The 17,367-nt window shown below is 36.7% G+C and overlaps 2 protein-coding genes across 2 annotated transcripts in view; both read left to right on the top strand.

The window, feature by feature from the left end:
- Positions 1–3,554, top strand: part of LOC107703990 (double-strand-break repair protein rad21-like protein 1) — a 19,670-nt gene extending 16,116 nt beyond the window's left edge. Inside the window, exon 14 of the mRNA XM_016506801.1 lies at positions 2,831–3,554. Coding sequence (XP_016362287.1) covers positions 2,831–3,019 — 189 coding nt within the window. The 3' untranslated portion in view covers positions 3,020–3,554. The remainder of the gene's footprint in view (positions 1–2,830) is intronic.
- Positions 3,555–7,707: 4,153 nt separating this feature from the next.
- Positions 7,708–17,367, top strand: part of LOC107703986 (syntaphilin-like) — a 13,900-nt gene continuing 4,240 nt past the window's right edge. Inside the window, exon 1 of the mRNA XM_016506800.1 lies at positions 7,708–7,771. The gene's annotated coding sequence lies outside the window, so the exon portion shown is untranslated. The remainder of the gene's footprint in view (positions 7,772–17,367) is intronic.

Here is a 17,367-nt window from a genome sequence, read left to right on the forward strand (position 1 = left end):
GTATGCAGAGTTTCAGTTCATTTTTGTGGTGCGCGAAAGGAAACCAAGATGGTAGAAAGCGGCATCCTATTTTTCTTTAGGCCTATTTTACAAAAGCACAAAGATTTGTTTTTATTGTGAATGTACACAAATAAAAGCAAACCTTTTACAATTCCGATTATCTTTAGGACTAAAAGGAGTAGTTGCTTCCACTGTTAGAAGGAAAAAATTAATGTGATTGCGCCAGCGCCACATGCGCGCACACTGTTAAGCATTGCTACCTTGACAATTCAATGTTCATTATCATAATAAAATACAGTCAGTCAAACATATGGGAAAAAACACACTGCTCAGTTTAAATACAGTATGTAGTAAAATCTGTGCCGTTAAGTGTTATCACCGTACCGCCGTGATGTTATGCAAACCTTTTGTTTTATGTGGAACGCAAGTGAAGTACATAATAAATAATATTTTGGCATTCAGATACATCATGAATACAGAAACATTTGATTTTGTGTCGAATGAGAGACACAACGTTTGGTTTCAGTTTCGTTTTAGCTCAAATTAATTTGTTTTGGCTTGTCGTTTAGCCCAGGGGTTAAACCAGTTAATGTTATTACCAGTTTTACACCAAGGACTGGTTACGTTTGTAAAATATTCTCGCGGACCGGCTGGACGGTATTATTATAGCCTAATATAATATATATATTAGGCTATTATATAGTATTATAATAGCATTATATAGTGGTTCAACGCATTGTGTTTTTTTTTTTTTTTGAGTAACAGATCGGACTATTTTTTCGGATAAGCAAGAAAAAAAATATGTAAAGCACAGAGAATGACAATGCCGTGAAGGGTTTTTGACATAATGTTATGTGTATGTATACGCAACTCGGTATTTCCACACTGTCTGAAACACGTCTCTTGTGCACGCTTTGATTGTGTGCGAGAGCAGCGCGTGAGTAACGAATTGAGCTCTCTTTCGTTTCTTCTTCTTGTGGTTTAAAATTGCTTGAACGTGTAAATTGGCAAATTAATCTGCGAATCACATGAGTGCCGAACGGTAGGGTCTCATCCGTATGTATTATGGATCAACTGCTATCCGTTTAACTCCTAATATGTGGCAGATCAGAGCAATCTTTCATTTACTTATTTAACATGAAATTGACAAATTTCTACTCCATATCAATCACATACAATGAAAATACAGAATAATTAGAACAATCATTAACATAAATACATAACAGTGTCATATCTATAGACATTTTTCCCAGAACGTTCTTGCGACCCGGTAGCAATTCTTCCACGGCCCGGTAGTGGGTCGCGACCCCGTGGTTGGGGACCTCTGGTTTAGCCTACATAGCTATAGCTTCCTATATTTTTAATTCTTGTTATTTTCTAAATACTGTTAAATTGAAAGGATTTGTTGTGGAGTGAGGGAAACTAAAATAGCCTAGCTATGTTTACAGTGTTTATTATAATGTTTGTAAACATTTTGTGTCTGCATTAGGCCTATTTCTGAATTAAATAATAAAATGCGACTTATATGCAACTTTTTTTTTTCCTCTCTAAACATTTTTTTTTTATATACGCATAGCATATTTTGACCATGCAGCAATCCTTTTAAAATATTTTGATAAATTACTGAAAAAATTAAAAACTTTTTTACCGTTTACGGTTGGTTAACGGTTAACCGGTTAAAATGAGCATCCCTAACATGGCACTACGTATTTTGCGTCTTGCAAAATAGTTCCCACAGGTACGTTTTCGTCATGAGATCAGGTTGGATATGTGATTATATGAAATATGTTCTATACGCTGATAGATATTATATAGAAACATTTATATTAGATATTATATAGATCAATGGTTCTGTCTAGGATTTATATGAAATATAATCTGTGTAGTTTGTATGACTTTGAGATCTTGGAGACATGACGGTTGTTGTGTATTTACTGTATACACAAACATGGCTGTCTGAAAGTGCTAGTTCTAGTCAGTTCCAGTTGACTTCATGTAACTTGTGGGTGTTGGGGTGCACCAGTCTGCCTGGACAGTCATATTTACAAGATACGGGGTCGATACAGTAACAACTGAACTGCTGTGGAAGAGCTAATCACTGGATTTGTAGAAGTTTGACAGGGTAGTGTTATTAATCTTTGAGTTTTTAGGATACATATCGTAGATGTCTACGAACAGAATTGTATATTTTGCTTTATTTTCTGATTGATATCTTTTATGTTTTGTTGTCTAAACCAAAGCAAACTGTGATTGGTCACGTTTCATGTCAGCCAGACAGATTAAAGTGGGTGGTTCAAAAACACAGTCAAATAATGTTACTGATTTACATTACATTTACATTTAGTCATTTAGCAGACGCTTTAATCCAAAGCGACTTACAAATGAGGACGATGGAAGCAATCAAAACTAACAAAGAGCAATGATATGCAAGTGCTATAACAAGTCTCAGTTAGCGTAACGCAGTACACGTAGCAAGGTTTTTTTAAATGATATAATAAATAAAAAGAAAACAGAATAGAAAAAGAGTAGCTAGCAAGCTAGTGTTAGAGGCCTTTTTTGCTTTTGTTATTTGTATTATAAATAAAATGAAAACAAGTAGATAGAATACAAAAAGATTAGAAAAGCTAGTGTTAGTTTTTTTTTTTAAGAGTTTTTTTATTCAATCATTATTTCTCAATTTTTAAACTTCGATATCACAAAGTGTTTTAAATAAAAATGTTTAAATTTCAGTATAAAAAGAGTCAAGAAACTTGATGTTTGGCTAACTGTTTTATGGACACCTTTTGGTGTTTTTTTAGGATTTAACTTGCACTAATTTGTTTCTTTTCAGAAACAAGACTCTTCCCCCAATGCCGTGTACAGTCTTCATGCTTTATGTGAGAGCAGCAGTCGTTCATATGTGGCAGCCATATTTTTCTGCCTGCTGGTCTTGAGGAAACAACAAATCCTCAATCTGCACCAGAGCGCCCCATACAGTGACATCATCGCCACACCTGGGCCTCTCTTTTCTTCCTTTTAGAACAGGTAGCCATGAAGCACTGGAGGGAAAACCTTTAGAGATGTTATAGCTCATTAAAGGGCTTTGCTGTTTCATACATGTTCTTGGTTGGAAGCAAACTTTATGGATTTCTGTAAAAATTTAGACAATGTGTTATAAATTCCTATGGAGACCTGCTAAAAATGTGTCTAAGCTATGAAATGTGTCTGTATAGTGTTATACTGTTTCTAAAAAAAAACTAATATATATGTAGTACTCAGATCTGTATGAGCTGGGCTGTAGGTGAAAAGTACCGTAGAGCAGCTCACAACACAGTGGATGGTCTACATATAAAACTGTCATTAATATGATTGTTTCAGTTTAACCAATTTCATGAACTAAATTAACTTAAATCCTTGTTCATTACTTGAAGTGAGTTGGCATGGATTGAAACTCAAGCCTGAGTTGGTATTTGTCTTTTTGTCCTACAGTTTAATGTAATAATTGTTATGTTCCAAAAACAGTTCTGCTCTGTGTTGATTATTATGATCTGTATGATCTTTTTACCCAATTCTTGAGACCATTAAATGTACAAATCAAATAAAACTTCAAAAAATAATCATTTATTTTGTTCCAAACATACTTTCACAAACTCTAAAGGAAAAGTTTTGCAGGATGTCCTGGGTGCTCTTGTAAATGTGTGAATAGGGACTGGTGCTATATTGAGCTCTGACAAAATTAGCATAAGAATAACTTTCATATTTTTAGTAGTATTTCAAGATGAACATTTACTGGACTGAAGCAGTTTAGATTGACTTGATTGTCCATAAAAAATTTTTTTCATGGTCTTGTTAAAATATGAATATCTAACATGATCAATCAAGCTAAGGAATGTTTATTTGTTCATCTCTCAATCATCATTAAACTGCATAATACGTTTTGCTTGCACAATGAAAAATACAGAGCTTTGATCATAAAACTAAGTGTTTCAATATGATTTGCTTAGACATATTATTGGGAGATATAGAATGACAGTTGATATTTACAGTCAGGTCTGGAAGTATTCGGACACTGACTGAGTTTTTGTGCTTTTGCCTTTATACACCACTACAATGGATTTGAAATAAAACAAGATGTGATCGAAGTGCAGACTTTTAGCTTTATTTTAAGAGGTTCCACAAAAATATGGCATTTACCATTTAGGTGTTACAGCCATCTTAGATTTTCAGGGGCTCAATACTATTTGGACAGTTGACTAAGAAGAGGTTAATTGACCAGGTGCTGTCCATTTCCTCATTACTTCAAGACAAATTAAGCAGATAAAAGATCTGGAGTTGATATGAGGTATCAAATTGGCATTTGGAAGTTGTTTGATGGTGCTACCAATATAAAGTTCAAGAAGATCTCAATGAACGTGAAGAAGGCCATCATTAAGTTGAAAAAAACAACATAAATCTGTAAGTGAGATAACAGATCAACGGTTGGCTACATTCTTAAGAAGAAAGCAAGGAGTGGTGAGCTCAACAACATCAAAAGGCCTGGACGACAACTAAAGTGGATGATTGCAGAATCCTTTCCTTGGTGAAGAAAAACCCCTTCATAACATCAACAGAAATCAAGAATACTCTGGAGGAGGTGGGCACATCATTGTCAAAATCTACAATCAAGAGACGCCTCCATGAATGTAAATACAGAGGGTTTGCAACAAGATGCAAACCACTGGTAACATTCAAGAACAGGAAAGCGAGATTAGACTTTTCCAGAAAACATCTACAAAAGCCTCCCATGTTCTGGAATAAGATTCTTTGGACTGATGAAACCAAGATGAACTTGTACCAAACTGATGGGATGAGAAAAGTATGGCGAAAGACAGGAACAGCTCACGATCCAAAGCACACCACATCAAGTGTCAATCATGGTGACAGTGTTATGGCATGGGCATGTACGTATAGCAATGGAACGTGCTCACTGGTGTTTATGGATGATGTAACTGCTGACAGAAGTAGCAGGGTGAATTCTGAGGTCTTTAAGGCTATACACTCTGCTCGCATTCAACCAAATGCTACAAAACTGATAGGACGCAGCTTCACAGTGCAGATGGATAATGACCCTAAACATACTGCAAAAGCAACTCAAGACTTTTTGAAGGCAAAGAAATTGAATATTCTTCAGTGGCCAAGACAGTCACCTGATCTCAATCCAATAAAGCATGCTTTTCAGTTACTGAAGACACGACTGAAGGCAGAAAGGCCCACAAACAAGCAGCAACTCAAGGTGGCTGCAGTGTAGACCTGGCAAAGCATCTCCAGGGAGGAAACTCAGAATTTGGTGATGTCCATGGGCTCCAGACTACAGTCATTGACTGCAAAGGATTTTCATCCAAGTATTAAAATTGTGCTTATATTTATAATTATGTCATTTTGTCCAAATACACTGAACAAAATTATAAACGCAACACTTTTGTTTTTGCCCCCATTTTTCATAAGCTAAACTCCAAGATCTAAGACTTTTTCTATGTACACAAAAGGCCTATTTCTCTCAAATATTGTTCACAAATCTGTCTAATGCGTTTATAATTTTGTTCAGTGTACTATTGAGCCCCTGAAAATGTTGGTACTTTGCTTAAGATGGCTGTAACTCCTAAATGGTAAATGTCATATTGTTGTGTAACCTCTTAAAATAAAGCTACTTCAATCACATCTTGATTGTTTTATTTCAAATCCATTGCAGTGGTGTATAAAGGCAAAAGCACAAAAACTCAGTCAGTGTCCGAATACTTCCGGACCTGACTGTATGTGTATTTTAAGTAGTCTGTTACACTGTTATGAATAATGATTTACATTACAAGCTATCAGAATTTAATCTTACTTTTTGGCCATATACTGTAAATATAAGCAAATGCACCAAATTGCATTTTTTTCCCCTCTCAATTTGGCCTTTGAATGAAATGGTGTTTTTCTCTCCTTGAGTCTTAACTCCATTCTCCTGTATCATACTATATGGGTTGATTTTTTAAATATTTTCATGTCCAGTATAAACTGACGCAACAGGGTGGACACGTTATGTTTTATGCTATGAAATAAATTGGTTACCAACTTATTTAATAGTGTAAAACATAACATGTCCACCCTGTAACACTTTAGTTTAGGGACGAATGCCCACTATTAACTAGTTGCTTAAAAGCATGCCTTTAATAAAAAACTTTTTGAATTTGAAGATCAAGGTAAATTGTACTTAATTTGTCTTCCGGGAAACATGCAAGTATCTTCTGTTGCTTCCGAAGGGCAGTACTAAATGGAAAAAGAAAAAAGAAAAATTTGAACATCTTCATCCTGTTCAAAAGTGTTCACCCCCCGGCTCTTAATGCATCGTGTTTCCTTTTGGAGCATCAGTGAATGTTTGAACCTTTTTTAATAGTTGCGTTTGAGTCCCTCAATTGTCCTCAGTGTGAAAAGATGGATCTCAACATCATACAGTCACTGCTGGAAAGGGTTCAAATATGTAAAAGATGCTGGAAAACTGAAGAACCTGCAGGACACAGAGGATTTTTCTGAGGAACAGTGCTCAGTTTAACTGTTCAGAACAAACAATGGACTCATGAACAACCATCACAAAACAAAAAAACTCTGGTAGATCATCCAGGTAACCACACACAGTATTAAGAACCAAGGGTTCCCAAACTTTTGAAGGGGGTTATTTTAATAGTTTTTTTTTTTTTTTGTCTTGTGGACTATATGTAAACATATTTTATATAAAATATACTCAGGACAACACTACATAAAAAATAACATGCATTTTGTATGATCTCTCTTATTTTGTTAAAATTATTCACATTTTCACAGATTCTGCAAGGGGTTCCCAAACTTCGGCATGCCACTGTAATTCTGTACAAACTATTTTCTATCAAACCTACACCTAAACCATCCCCTTACAGAAAACTGTGTGCATTTTAAGATTTTCTTTTAAACACATATTGCATACATTGTTTTCTTTTGTGTATTCTGACATCTCAAAGTGTTCAGTGCAACGAACACTTGTTCGATGAACATTGATAGCCTACTTGCTCCAGTAAAATCAGTGGTTCAAGCTATTACAAACAAACTCCCATTTACCACCAATGGGTCAAATATAATCATGAAAAGTCTGATTGCATTTTAGAGGAAGCTATCTTAAAGCAGTCACCACTGAGGTGACCCAACGGTTTAAAAGCTCAGAGCACTAAAAAGACAATTCAGTAACGTGCTCATAATTTGTAAACAGTACAAAAACCCCTTGACGTCTGCGGCTCTGATGCCAACAATTACTATTTTGAAACTAAATAGAGAGTCTGAAACTCTTTGCCTCTCTATCTCAGAATATTTATTATTTTAATGTATTTTTATTTGATGTATTTTTTGTACTTCTATTGATTCCTGCTCCTTGTGTTGTTGTTGTTCTTCTTCTTCTTCTTCTTTTCCCCCCTCACTGTTGCTGTTAGTGGTGTATAATAATTATTATTTATGTTGATTATTTGTATTATTTTTTAGTGGATATGCCTTATGTTGCTGGGTGTTCCCTGTATTGTTGTGTACAATTTGCAATTAAAAAAAAAAAAATACTATTTTAAACATTTGGTCTCTGTCCCTTTAAGAAACGCCGTCGCAGCGTCACGCAAATGCGTCGGTTCTGCTCTCATCAGCAGCAGCATCCGTCCATCAGCGCAATGACGCCGCACGCATCACTGGCCCTAGCGCAGGGCACCGCCAACATCCATGAACAAACTTCACTGGGATACTACTGGGAAGAGCAGAGGATGTAAGTGACGTTCATCCCGGTTCACTCTTCTCTGTCATGAATTATTTCGACTCACAGCTGTTTCAGAAACTATGACAGGTGCTTAATGTTCATCCTCAATCATAACCATTTGTGCATCATGTGTAACTGCGTCTCTCAGCATCCTACACTTTCTATAGACTAGACGTATTATGTCATTTAGTTTTACGCTGAACAAAGTCACCGACGCACTGTTGCCGCGCCGCGCTTCAGTCTCGGATACGGTTACATAAGACAGCTTGCGCCCTTTACTACACAGGGACGATTTACCTGCAACATATGGAGGGTGGTGACGGCATGGCCCGCTCCCATCATGGGTCGTGTAACCATGGCAGTTATGCAACTACAAAAATCTCTGATTTTTCTAAACAAAAATGTAGTCTTGTGCTATACTGCAGTACAACCCTGTGAGGCAGAAATTAATCAGGGATATGTCCCAGATATTTAAAATATGGGGGCAAAAATAATTATTTAATGTCTCCTCAAAATTTTGGATGAGAAAACAAATTCATAGTACAAAAATAAAACAACGCCCATATTACAGAGTATACACTCTAAAAAATGCTGGGTTAAATACAACCCAGTGCTGGGTAAAATAGGGATAAACCCAGATATTGGGTTGTTTTGACCCAGCGGTTCGATTAAATGTTTAACCCAACCTTCTGGGTAGTAACCCGACCTCTGGGTCAAAACAACCCAATTGCTGGGTTTGTCCCTATTTTACCCAGCACTGGGTTGTCTTTAACCCAGCATTTTTTAGAGTGTAACATTAAAAAGTGAATAAATCACTGTTTTTTCTAAAGTAACACTGTCCAACAGCGACACCCGCAGGTAAAGTTACAGCGGAGGCTTGCCTCCCCTGAGCCCATTGACTATTAACAGAGACCCCATAGCGTGCCGATCCAGTTCGCGATGGCATTAATGGGAAGACTAATTAAAAAAGTAAGTAAACAACTCACACACTTAGATATAACCACTTTGTTACGTCAAAATAAGATAACCGATGATCTGAAACATTCAAAAATAGTTCAAAGTTAGCTATTAAACAATAGTTGAACATAAGTTCACAAATAAAATATATTGTTTAAATGATACTGCTGTGAGTTATTATTTTAATAAATGTAAAATGCTTAAAATCTCTAACTTGATTAGATTAATACATGGCTAAAAATATAAAGTAGAATTGTTTTTTTTGTTTGTTTTTTTATAGTGTAAGTAATGTTTATATGTTTATTTAACCAAGAAAATGTGACTGGGACATGAATTTACATTTGATAAAAAAAAAAAAAAAAAGCTCATTTCCGAACACCACTTTTGACCGCGAAGACCATGAGTGAGATTCACAAATAAAGACCGCACAAGGGTTAAATAATATTAACAGATACAACATTTGATTTTAATAATGCATTAGTAAATGTTGAAAATAACATGATCTAAGATTAATAAATGCTTTAGTAGTATTTTTCATTGATAGTTCATGTTAACTAATGTATTTAACTAATGCTAACAAATGGTAGCTTATTGTACAGTGTTACCAAAGTTTTATATGGTTAAGAAAATAAAAAATAAATAATAGAAAATAAAAAAGTAAAAATGCTGAAAATGAAATCAAGTGAGCAAATATTGCCCCTTAAATAGTTTCTTTCTGACACCAATAATGTGTCTAGTGAAAATGTGTCTATTTTATTTATTTATTTTTTTTTTTCAAATTTAATGTGTATTTACATTACACCTTATATTATCATTAAAACAATTTAGGTTCAAATGTAAATTGAACATGACTTTGGATTTGAGATGTTCCAAAGAATATTTGAGCATCTGTACGATCAGAATCACAAATTTACTTTGATTAGTCATTTAGAAATTGTGCCAAAATATTTCATATTTCTATAGAGATTATAGCATTTAGCCTAGATTTATTTTCAAAATTCTGAAATGTCCTCTACATTTCAAGGTTCATAACATCCATAACAGGTCCATAGTAACATAAGAACTGCTGTAATACAGTGTTCCGAGATTGTTCAGAGAAATACAGACTAGAACAGAGATGAAAGTTAGCAATAGGGAGATTTTTGTGTCTTGAAAGTTGCAGTGATTTTGACTGTTCAGGCCGGCTTTGGGACATAAGGATTCCAAGTCTCAGTGCTTATATAACACCAGCAGCTCCAGATATTGTGTGTGTCTCTGTTCATGTTACTTGTAGCACAGACATTCTGTGATGTCCTGAACTGAACCCTGTTGTCTGACAGATGCTTTCGGGGGCTAAATATACTGACAGCCAACTCTAATATCATACACGCTTTGCTTGTTTATTGTGGAAGCAATGTTTTTTTCACTGATGACAGTGCAGACTCAAATCAGAACTGGGTCATGCTCGAAAAAGCCTTTTTTTATCAACACCTTACAGACAACTGAGGAGATTCTTAGACAGTTAGGATTATATGCTGAACACTTTCATTAAATATGCATTATAAACTAGCAAAATATAAATCCTACGCACTATCCACAAGTCTGGATAATAACAAAAATATTTAAATGACGTTTCGGTCAATTGACCTTCCTCAGGCTTACACAATATGCAAAGTGCAAGCATATTTGAGAACTAGTAATCTAGAGTGCAATCAGTTTTGGAAATAAAAATTACCATGCCTCCAATTAGAAAAAAAAACAAAATAATGTATCAAATATGCATTTAAATAATGTAGCAGCGCATGAATCGATAGTTCACACTAGCTTTGTCATGGCAGCCAGTGTTACGTCAGTCACACCCACACACTCTTCATGCTCCGGAGAGACAATCAATGTTTCTGTGAGTGTGTGAATAGCTCAGTTCAAAGTGTAAAAGAATCCATCAGCTGTACTGTATATGTGTGTGTGTGTGTGTGTGTGTGTGTGTGTGGACCTGGTATTTATCACATTATGGGGACCAAATGTCCCCACAAGGATAGTAATGCTAGTAAATTTTGACCTTGTGGGGACATTTTTAGGTCCCCATGAGGAAACAAGCTTATAAATCATACAGAATTAGTTTTTTTGAGAAAGTAAAAATGCACAAAGTTTCCTGTAAGGGGTAGGTTTAGGGGTAGGGTTGGTTTAGGGCAATAGCACATACAGTTTGTACAGTATAAAAACCATTACGCCTATGGGATGTCCCCATAAAACATGGAAACACAACATGTGTGTGTGTGTGTGTGTGTGTGTGTGTGTGTGTGTGTGTGTGTGTGTGTGTGTCTTTGTCTAGTTAATTTTGTTTATTGCTCTGAATGCTTGGTTTACATAAGCCTTTATTTTCTTGTGTGTCATGTGGCATCCAGAATGAAATGCTCTCTGTTGGATTCTGTTCAGCATCTGATATTCTAATATTGTCTGGCATGTGTCTTTTTTGATTTGGTATTTTAATGGGATGCAAGGTTACAGAGTCTCCAAATAAACACGCTTTTGTTTGTGGCTATCAAATGGCCAACCAGCAAATTATACTCACTCACCCTTGTGTTATTATAAACCCTTGTCACTTTTTCCTGGAGAACACAAAAGGATTTTACCGGAATCTTTACGCTGCTCTTTTCCATACAATGAGAGTGAATGGGGACTAATGTGGTCAAGTTTCAAAAGTGATGAAAAGCACCATAAAAGTGATCTATGCACTATGCTCCAACTCTCTTCTGAAGTCATGGCTTTGCTCGTTTTTAGTCTGTTCTTCACACAAAGCTATCATATGACTTCAGAATGTCACATGACTTGGAATGTAGCACACAAATCATATGGACCACTTTTAAGATACTTTTATTTATTTATTCCTTTATTTATTTATTGTCTTTTATATGCTTTGCTGCCCCTGTCCCGTTTACTTACATTGTTTGGAAAATAACAGTGTGAACATTCTTATTTTGGGGCAATGAAAAATACCGAAACAATGCATATTCATATACATTGACCTGAATATACCTCTTCTATGGTGCACATATTTTTAGTTTATGAATTGCAGTATTTTTAATGGGGGGAACAAAGTTAACAGTCCTGATATGATAATGAAATAAAACCTACAAGAAAACGTCATTCGTCAGTAGTCTGGCTTAATTTTTATAGTGTCTTAGAAAAATATACACTACAATTTTACAATTAAAAGTTTGAGTTTGATCAAAAGTAGCAGTAAAGACATACAAAGTTACAAAAGATTTATGTTTTAAATAAATGCTTTTCTTTTAAACTTTCTCATCATCCAAGAATCTTGAGAAAAAAAAACAGTTTCTGCAAAACATATGAACTGTATTCAACAAATACTGTATAATGATAAAGGTTTCTTGAGCAGTAAATCAGCATATGATTTCTAAAGGACCATGTGGCACTGAAGACTGGAGTAATGATGCTTAAAGTGCCCCTATTATGGGAAATGAAAGGTTCATATTTTGGTTTTGGGAGTCCAAACAACAGGTTGACATGCATCAAAGGTCAAAAAACACTTTCATTGTCTTATAATATGCATTTATTTTTACCTTACTTGCTCAACGTCAACGACTCCCAAACGATTCGCTCAACGATTCATTTTTCCAAACCCCTCCTTTGCGTGACGCTAATCTGTGGTGATTGGTCCGATTGGTCTCATTTACATTTCATCTCGCCTGTAATGCCTGATAAAGCAGCGTTTGTGAGCGCAGTGCTGCTTTGTGTACAGCGTTACCGGGGAAACCGCTATTTTTACAGCTCCAAAAGCGGCACCTAGTGGCAAAGAATGCATTTGCATTTTAATTCAGACCAACGCGAAAAGACCAACAAGTGGGTGGGCAATATGCTAATGTTTTATGTTCACGTCAACATGAACCGGCTTGGGATTCGTTTTAAAAACGACTCGTTTCAATTATTCAGAGTCGACTCTTTCTTTTGAGAGACATTGGGCCTCATTTACGAAACGAACCTACGACAGAAAATTGAGTGTACGGTCGTTTCAACGCAAAACTTGGAATTTATCCATCATGGGAAGTTAAGTTCCCATGATGGCGCATCTGTGTTTGGCACACCGTCTGCTGCTCTCCCCATCTCTGTCTCTGCTGTTCTTGGTATTTATGTTTTTATCTACGTCTATTTTTATCACTGGCTGTAAAATGGCGTTGGTGTATGATCGCCAAACACTTACGGACATTCGAGTGGCTTTTGAAACAGCTAGGACTGACACTTGTGCGTTTCGTCCCTCTCCGCCACCTACCTATTCCTACTTCCCTTCACATCAGTACTGGCATGTTACAGACTTGCCGTGGAAAAAGAAGCGTCGGAGAAAAAGAGGAAAGCGTGCTGGAGCTGCAGTTCGGCTGAGATCCACTGCTGGTTTGCTGTCTACAGGGCCAGGGATGATACACGGATTACGTCTTCACTGGCGTTCGCTGGACTCATCGTATCGATGGCTTCGACCTGTTGTCCCTAGCCCTGGCCCTGTCTCTCCGCGCTGCCTCCCTCCGCGGGTTCGTCATGGTGGAGTAAATACTTATAACCTCCGACTGATTCGGAGATCTACGCAACCCCAGGGAGAGGTGTCGCCATTACATGTGGCTTTGATCAACGCGCGCTCTCTGGTAAATAAGACATTTATATTAAATGACTTTTTTACTCTGCATGCTCTAGATGCCCTATGTATCACTGAAACTTGGATTAAAACTGGAGATTTGAGCCCATTTACTGAGCTGGTGCCTCAGGGCTGTAGCTTTTTCATTTCCCCTCGGTTATCTGGCTGTGGTGGGGGCTTGGCGACAGTGTTTGAGAACTTGTATATCTGTCGCAGTCTATCAACTGGGACTCGTACTTGTTTTGAAGTTCTGCTGTTTCAACTTTCTCTAGTCAACCCTGTGGTTTTTGCAGTCATATACCGACCACCCAACGTAAATAAGGAATTTTTAAATGAATTTGCTCAATTTATGAGTGAAATTGTCACCAGTTATGATAGGATTTTAATACTAGGAGACTTTAACATCCATGTATGCTGTGACTCCAAACCACTATCCAAAGACTTTCTTAGTTTACTCGATTCTTTTGACTTTGTGCAATGGGTATCTGGACCTACTCATGCTCAGGGACATACTTTGGACTTGATTTTATCTCGTGGCGTGCCAGTGCTGGATATAAAAATTGAGAACGCTGGCATATCGGATTATCTGCCCATATTGTTCTCAGTGTCTCTTGATGGAAATACCCCAAGTCAATCATCATTGCCACGCTGTACTCGTATATTTACAGACTGCTCAAGTAATGAATTCTCTTCAAAATATGAGTTATTAGGTGCCACTCAGGATATGAACACTCTTACCGGTCACCTGGATATAAACCAGCATCTTAGTATCTTCAACAATACTTGCTCTAATATCTTAAACTCTATTGCACCATTAAAGATGAAAAAACATAAACATAATCCAATACATTGGCATAATGATACCACTCGTTCCCTTAGGCAGACTTGTAGAAGGGCGGAACGTAAGTGGAAAAAAGATAGGCTACAAGTCTCATGTGAAATTTTACAGGACTCTCTCTCTGCCTTTCAGCGAGCTGCCAAGGCTGCAAAATGTAGATATTTCTACATGTAGATATTGAGTTAATCACACAAAACAGCCATAAGCCAAGTATTTTATTCTCCACTATTGAGTCTGCACTCCACCCAGTTGTTAACATTTTTCCTGAGGTATCTGTCTCTTTGTGTGAGAATTTTGCTAATTTTAATGACAAGATCTCTCAAATCGTGTCTACTGTGTCAATGCCATCATATGATTTGGTTAATGTTCCATACTCTGGTTCTACTTGGTCTCTTTTCGAGTCAGTTAACCTGAACACCTTAATCAAAACTCTGTCTGGCCTGAAACCTACAATGTGTCCTCAGGATGTTATTCCATCACGTTTTCTTGGACAGATTATTGACACTGTTGGTCCTGACTTGTTGTCTATTATCAGTAAAAGTCTCCAAACTGGGACTGTCCCCCATGACTTCAAACTTGCCACAGTGCGACCACATCTTAAAAAACCAAATTTGGACTCGACATTGCTGGCTAACTTTCGTCCGATTTCAAATTTGCCTTTTTTATCAAAAATTCTAGAGAAAATTGTCTTAAATCAACTTCTATCTTATTTGTCTCAAAATTCTATTTATGAAAAATTTCAGTCTGGTTTTAAACTTGTCACAGCACGGAGTCGGCCCTCTTAAGAGTTCTAAATTATGTCATGTTGACTACAGATTCTGGCCAGTCTATGGCTCTGGTCTTGTTAGACCTTAGCTCTGCCTTTGATCTGGTCAACCATGATATTCTTATATCTCGTCTTGAGGCATGTGTTGGTTTACGGGGCACAGTATTACAGTGGTTTAGGTCATATCTTACTAACAGGAGATATGTTGTCAACATTGGGCATCATTCCTCCTCTGAGATGCTTTTAAGATCTGGTGTACCTAAAGGATCGATTCTTGGTCCGGTATTGTTCTTACTTTATATGCTTCCTTTAGGGTTTATTTTTAACAAGCATGGGGTCTCTTTCCATCTGTATGCAGATGACACCCAAATTTACATCCCCTTAAAGCATGGTAATAAACATGCCAATAAGCCCATTTTGGATTGCCTGAAGGAACTGAAACTTTGGCTTGCAACAAATTTTTTGTGCCTCAATGAGAGTAAAACTGAATTCATTATGTTTGGTCCCAATGATCATAGTTTACACGATTTTGAAACTACATCTCTATCACCATACAGTACCACCTGTGTCAGAAACTTGGGTGTTTGGTTTGACAATAACCTTAAATTTGACAAGCAGATAAGTACCGTTGTTAAGTCCTTTTATTATTATATCCGGCTTCTCTCCAAAGTGAAGTCATTTCTATCATTAAAGAAGCTTGAAATAGCAATACATGCATTTGTTACATCCAGGCTTGACTACTGTAATTCTCTGTATGTTGGTGTTCCTCAGTCCTGTGTTTCTCGTCTGCAGTTAGTCCAGAATGCAGCAGCTCGGCTTCTTACTGGAAAGTGCAAATATGAGACTGTTACACCGGTTTTAATATCACTTCATTGGCTCTTGCGTAATTCCCAGGTCTGTCGAGGTGTTGCAGGATGTAAGTGTTGTTTTGTAAGATGTTTTGTGAGACTCTTAATGCATTTTATTTATTTTCTTTATATCTTTATTTGATTTAATCCATCTGGTCGTACAGGCACCTCACGCACACACAAACAACATTATTCTACCGTTGCCTGACATTTCAGCCATTCATCATCAAACTAAAATGCAGTCAACCAAACATAAAAGTTGCACTGTTTATTTTAAAAGGTCCGCTGTAAAATCAGCATGCAGCGCCCAAACAAACATGTTTGCGCATGTGAAGGATTTTACACGGATATTAGAACATGAGTGAAGAATAAAGCCATGTTTAGGCTACATAACGAATAATAGTTATGCAAACAAATGTTACAAATATGGCAAAAATGGAAACATTTGGATTCTTGTGGTATGAGACAGGCTCGTGAGCCCAATGCCTTTTCAGTTTTGCTTGACATATGTATGCTTTTTATAATAATTGCTACTATAGCCTAATTTGTGTTTTATTTTATAATTTAAAATGTACTGTAATTTTATAACTACTTATTTTTCATTCTTGTTCTGAATACTGTTGAATTTTAAATATTTGTTGTAGCGTGAGGGGAACTAAATTGGCTGTTTATATTTACCAGTATTTTAATATACATTTAAATTACATAAGTTAATGTAGCCTAATTGTTTGCAATTACAAGGTTAATGGGTGTTTTTGGAGTAAGATCAATTTCTCTTTCATGAGATCACTTCCTCTTTTTGGCCGGGTTTCGTTTCTCCATGTCGTAAACTCTAGGGGCGAGGCTTCTAAACCTGTTAGGTTTTCTGTTTAGGGTTAGGGGCTTAAAGGGGTCCTATTATGCTCTTTTACAAAGTCTTGATTTTGTTTTGGGGATGTACTAGAACATGCTCTCATGCTTGGTGGTTCGAAAAACGCATAATTTTTTACATAATTTACATTATTACAATACCTTTCTCCCCATCCTGCACTACACACTGACTAAAATTAAAAAAGTGAAGGACCCCTTTAAAAAAAATTCAGTTTTTAGAGGCGTGATATTCAAATGACGATTGTTTTCTGTCGCCACATTTATCAACGTGTGATCATTCGTACGATGAAATTGGCGGCATACGAATGTTTCATGAACTCTGTCGTAAGCAATTAGTTCCGGGTTTGATGAAGGCCCGCTTTCTGAAAAACGAAATGTGCTGTGATTGGTTAGCTGTCTCAGTGCGTTGTGATTGGCGAACAGCTTAGACGGTGTTTCGGTACTGCCACGCCCCTTGCCAAAGCAGCAAGTTCCGTCTGCTCTGGTTTAGTTAAGGATGGCGTCAATATTGCCATATCAATTTGAGGCGGATTCAGACCCAGAGAATGTTTTCTGTCGCCACATTTATCAACGTGTGATCATTCGTACGATGAAATTGGCGGCATACGAATGTTTCATGAACTCTGTCGTAAGTTGGTTTGTGCGCACGGATCTGCGCTCGTTTCTACGTTAGATTGATAAATGAGGCCCCATATGTTTATA

This window comes from Sinocyclocheilus anshuiensis, unplaced genomic scaffold (genome assembly GCF_001515605.1).
Source record: "Sinocyclocheilus anshuiensis isolate Anshui unplaced genomic scaffold, SAMN03320099.WGS_v1.1 scaffold1574, whole genome shotgun sequence".
In the NCBI taxonomy this organism is placed as follows: Eukaryota; Metazoa; Chordata; class Actinopteri; order Cypriniformes; family Cyprinidae; genus Sinocyclocheilus; species Sinocyclocheilus anshuiensis.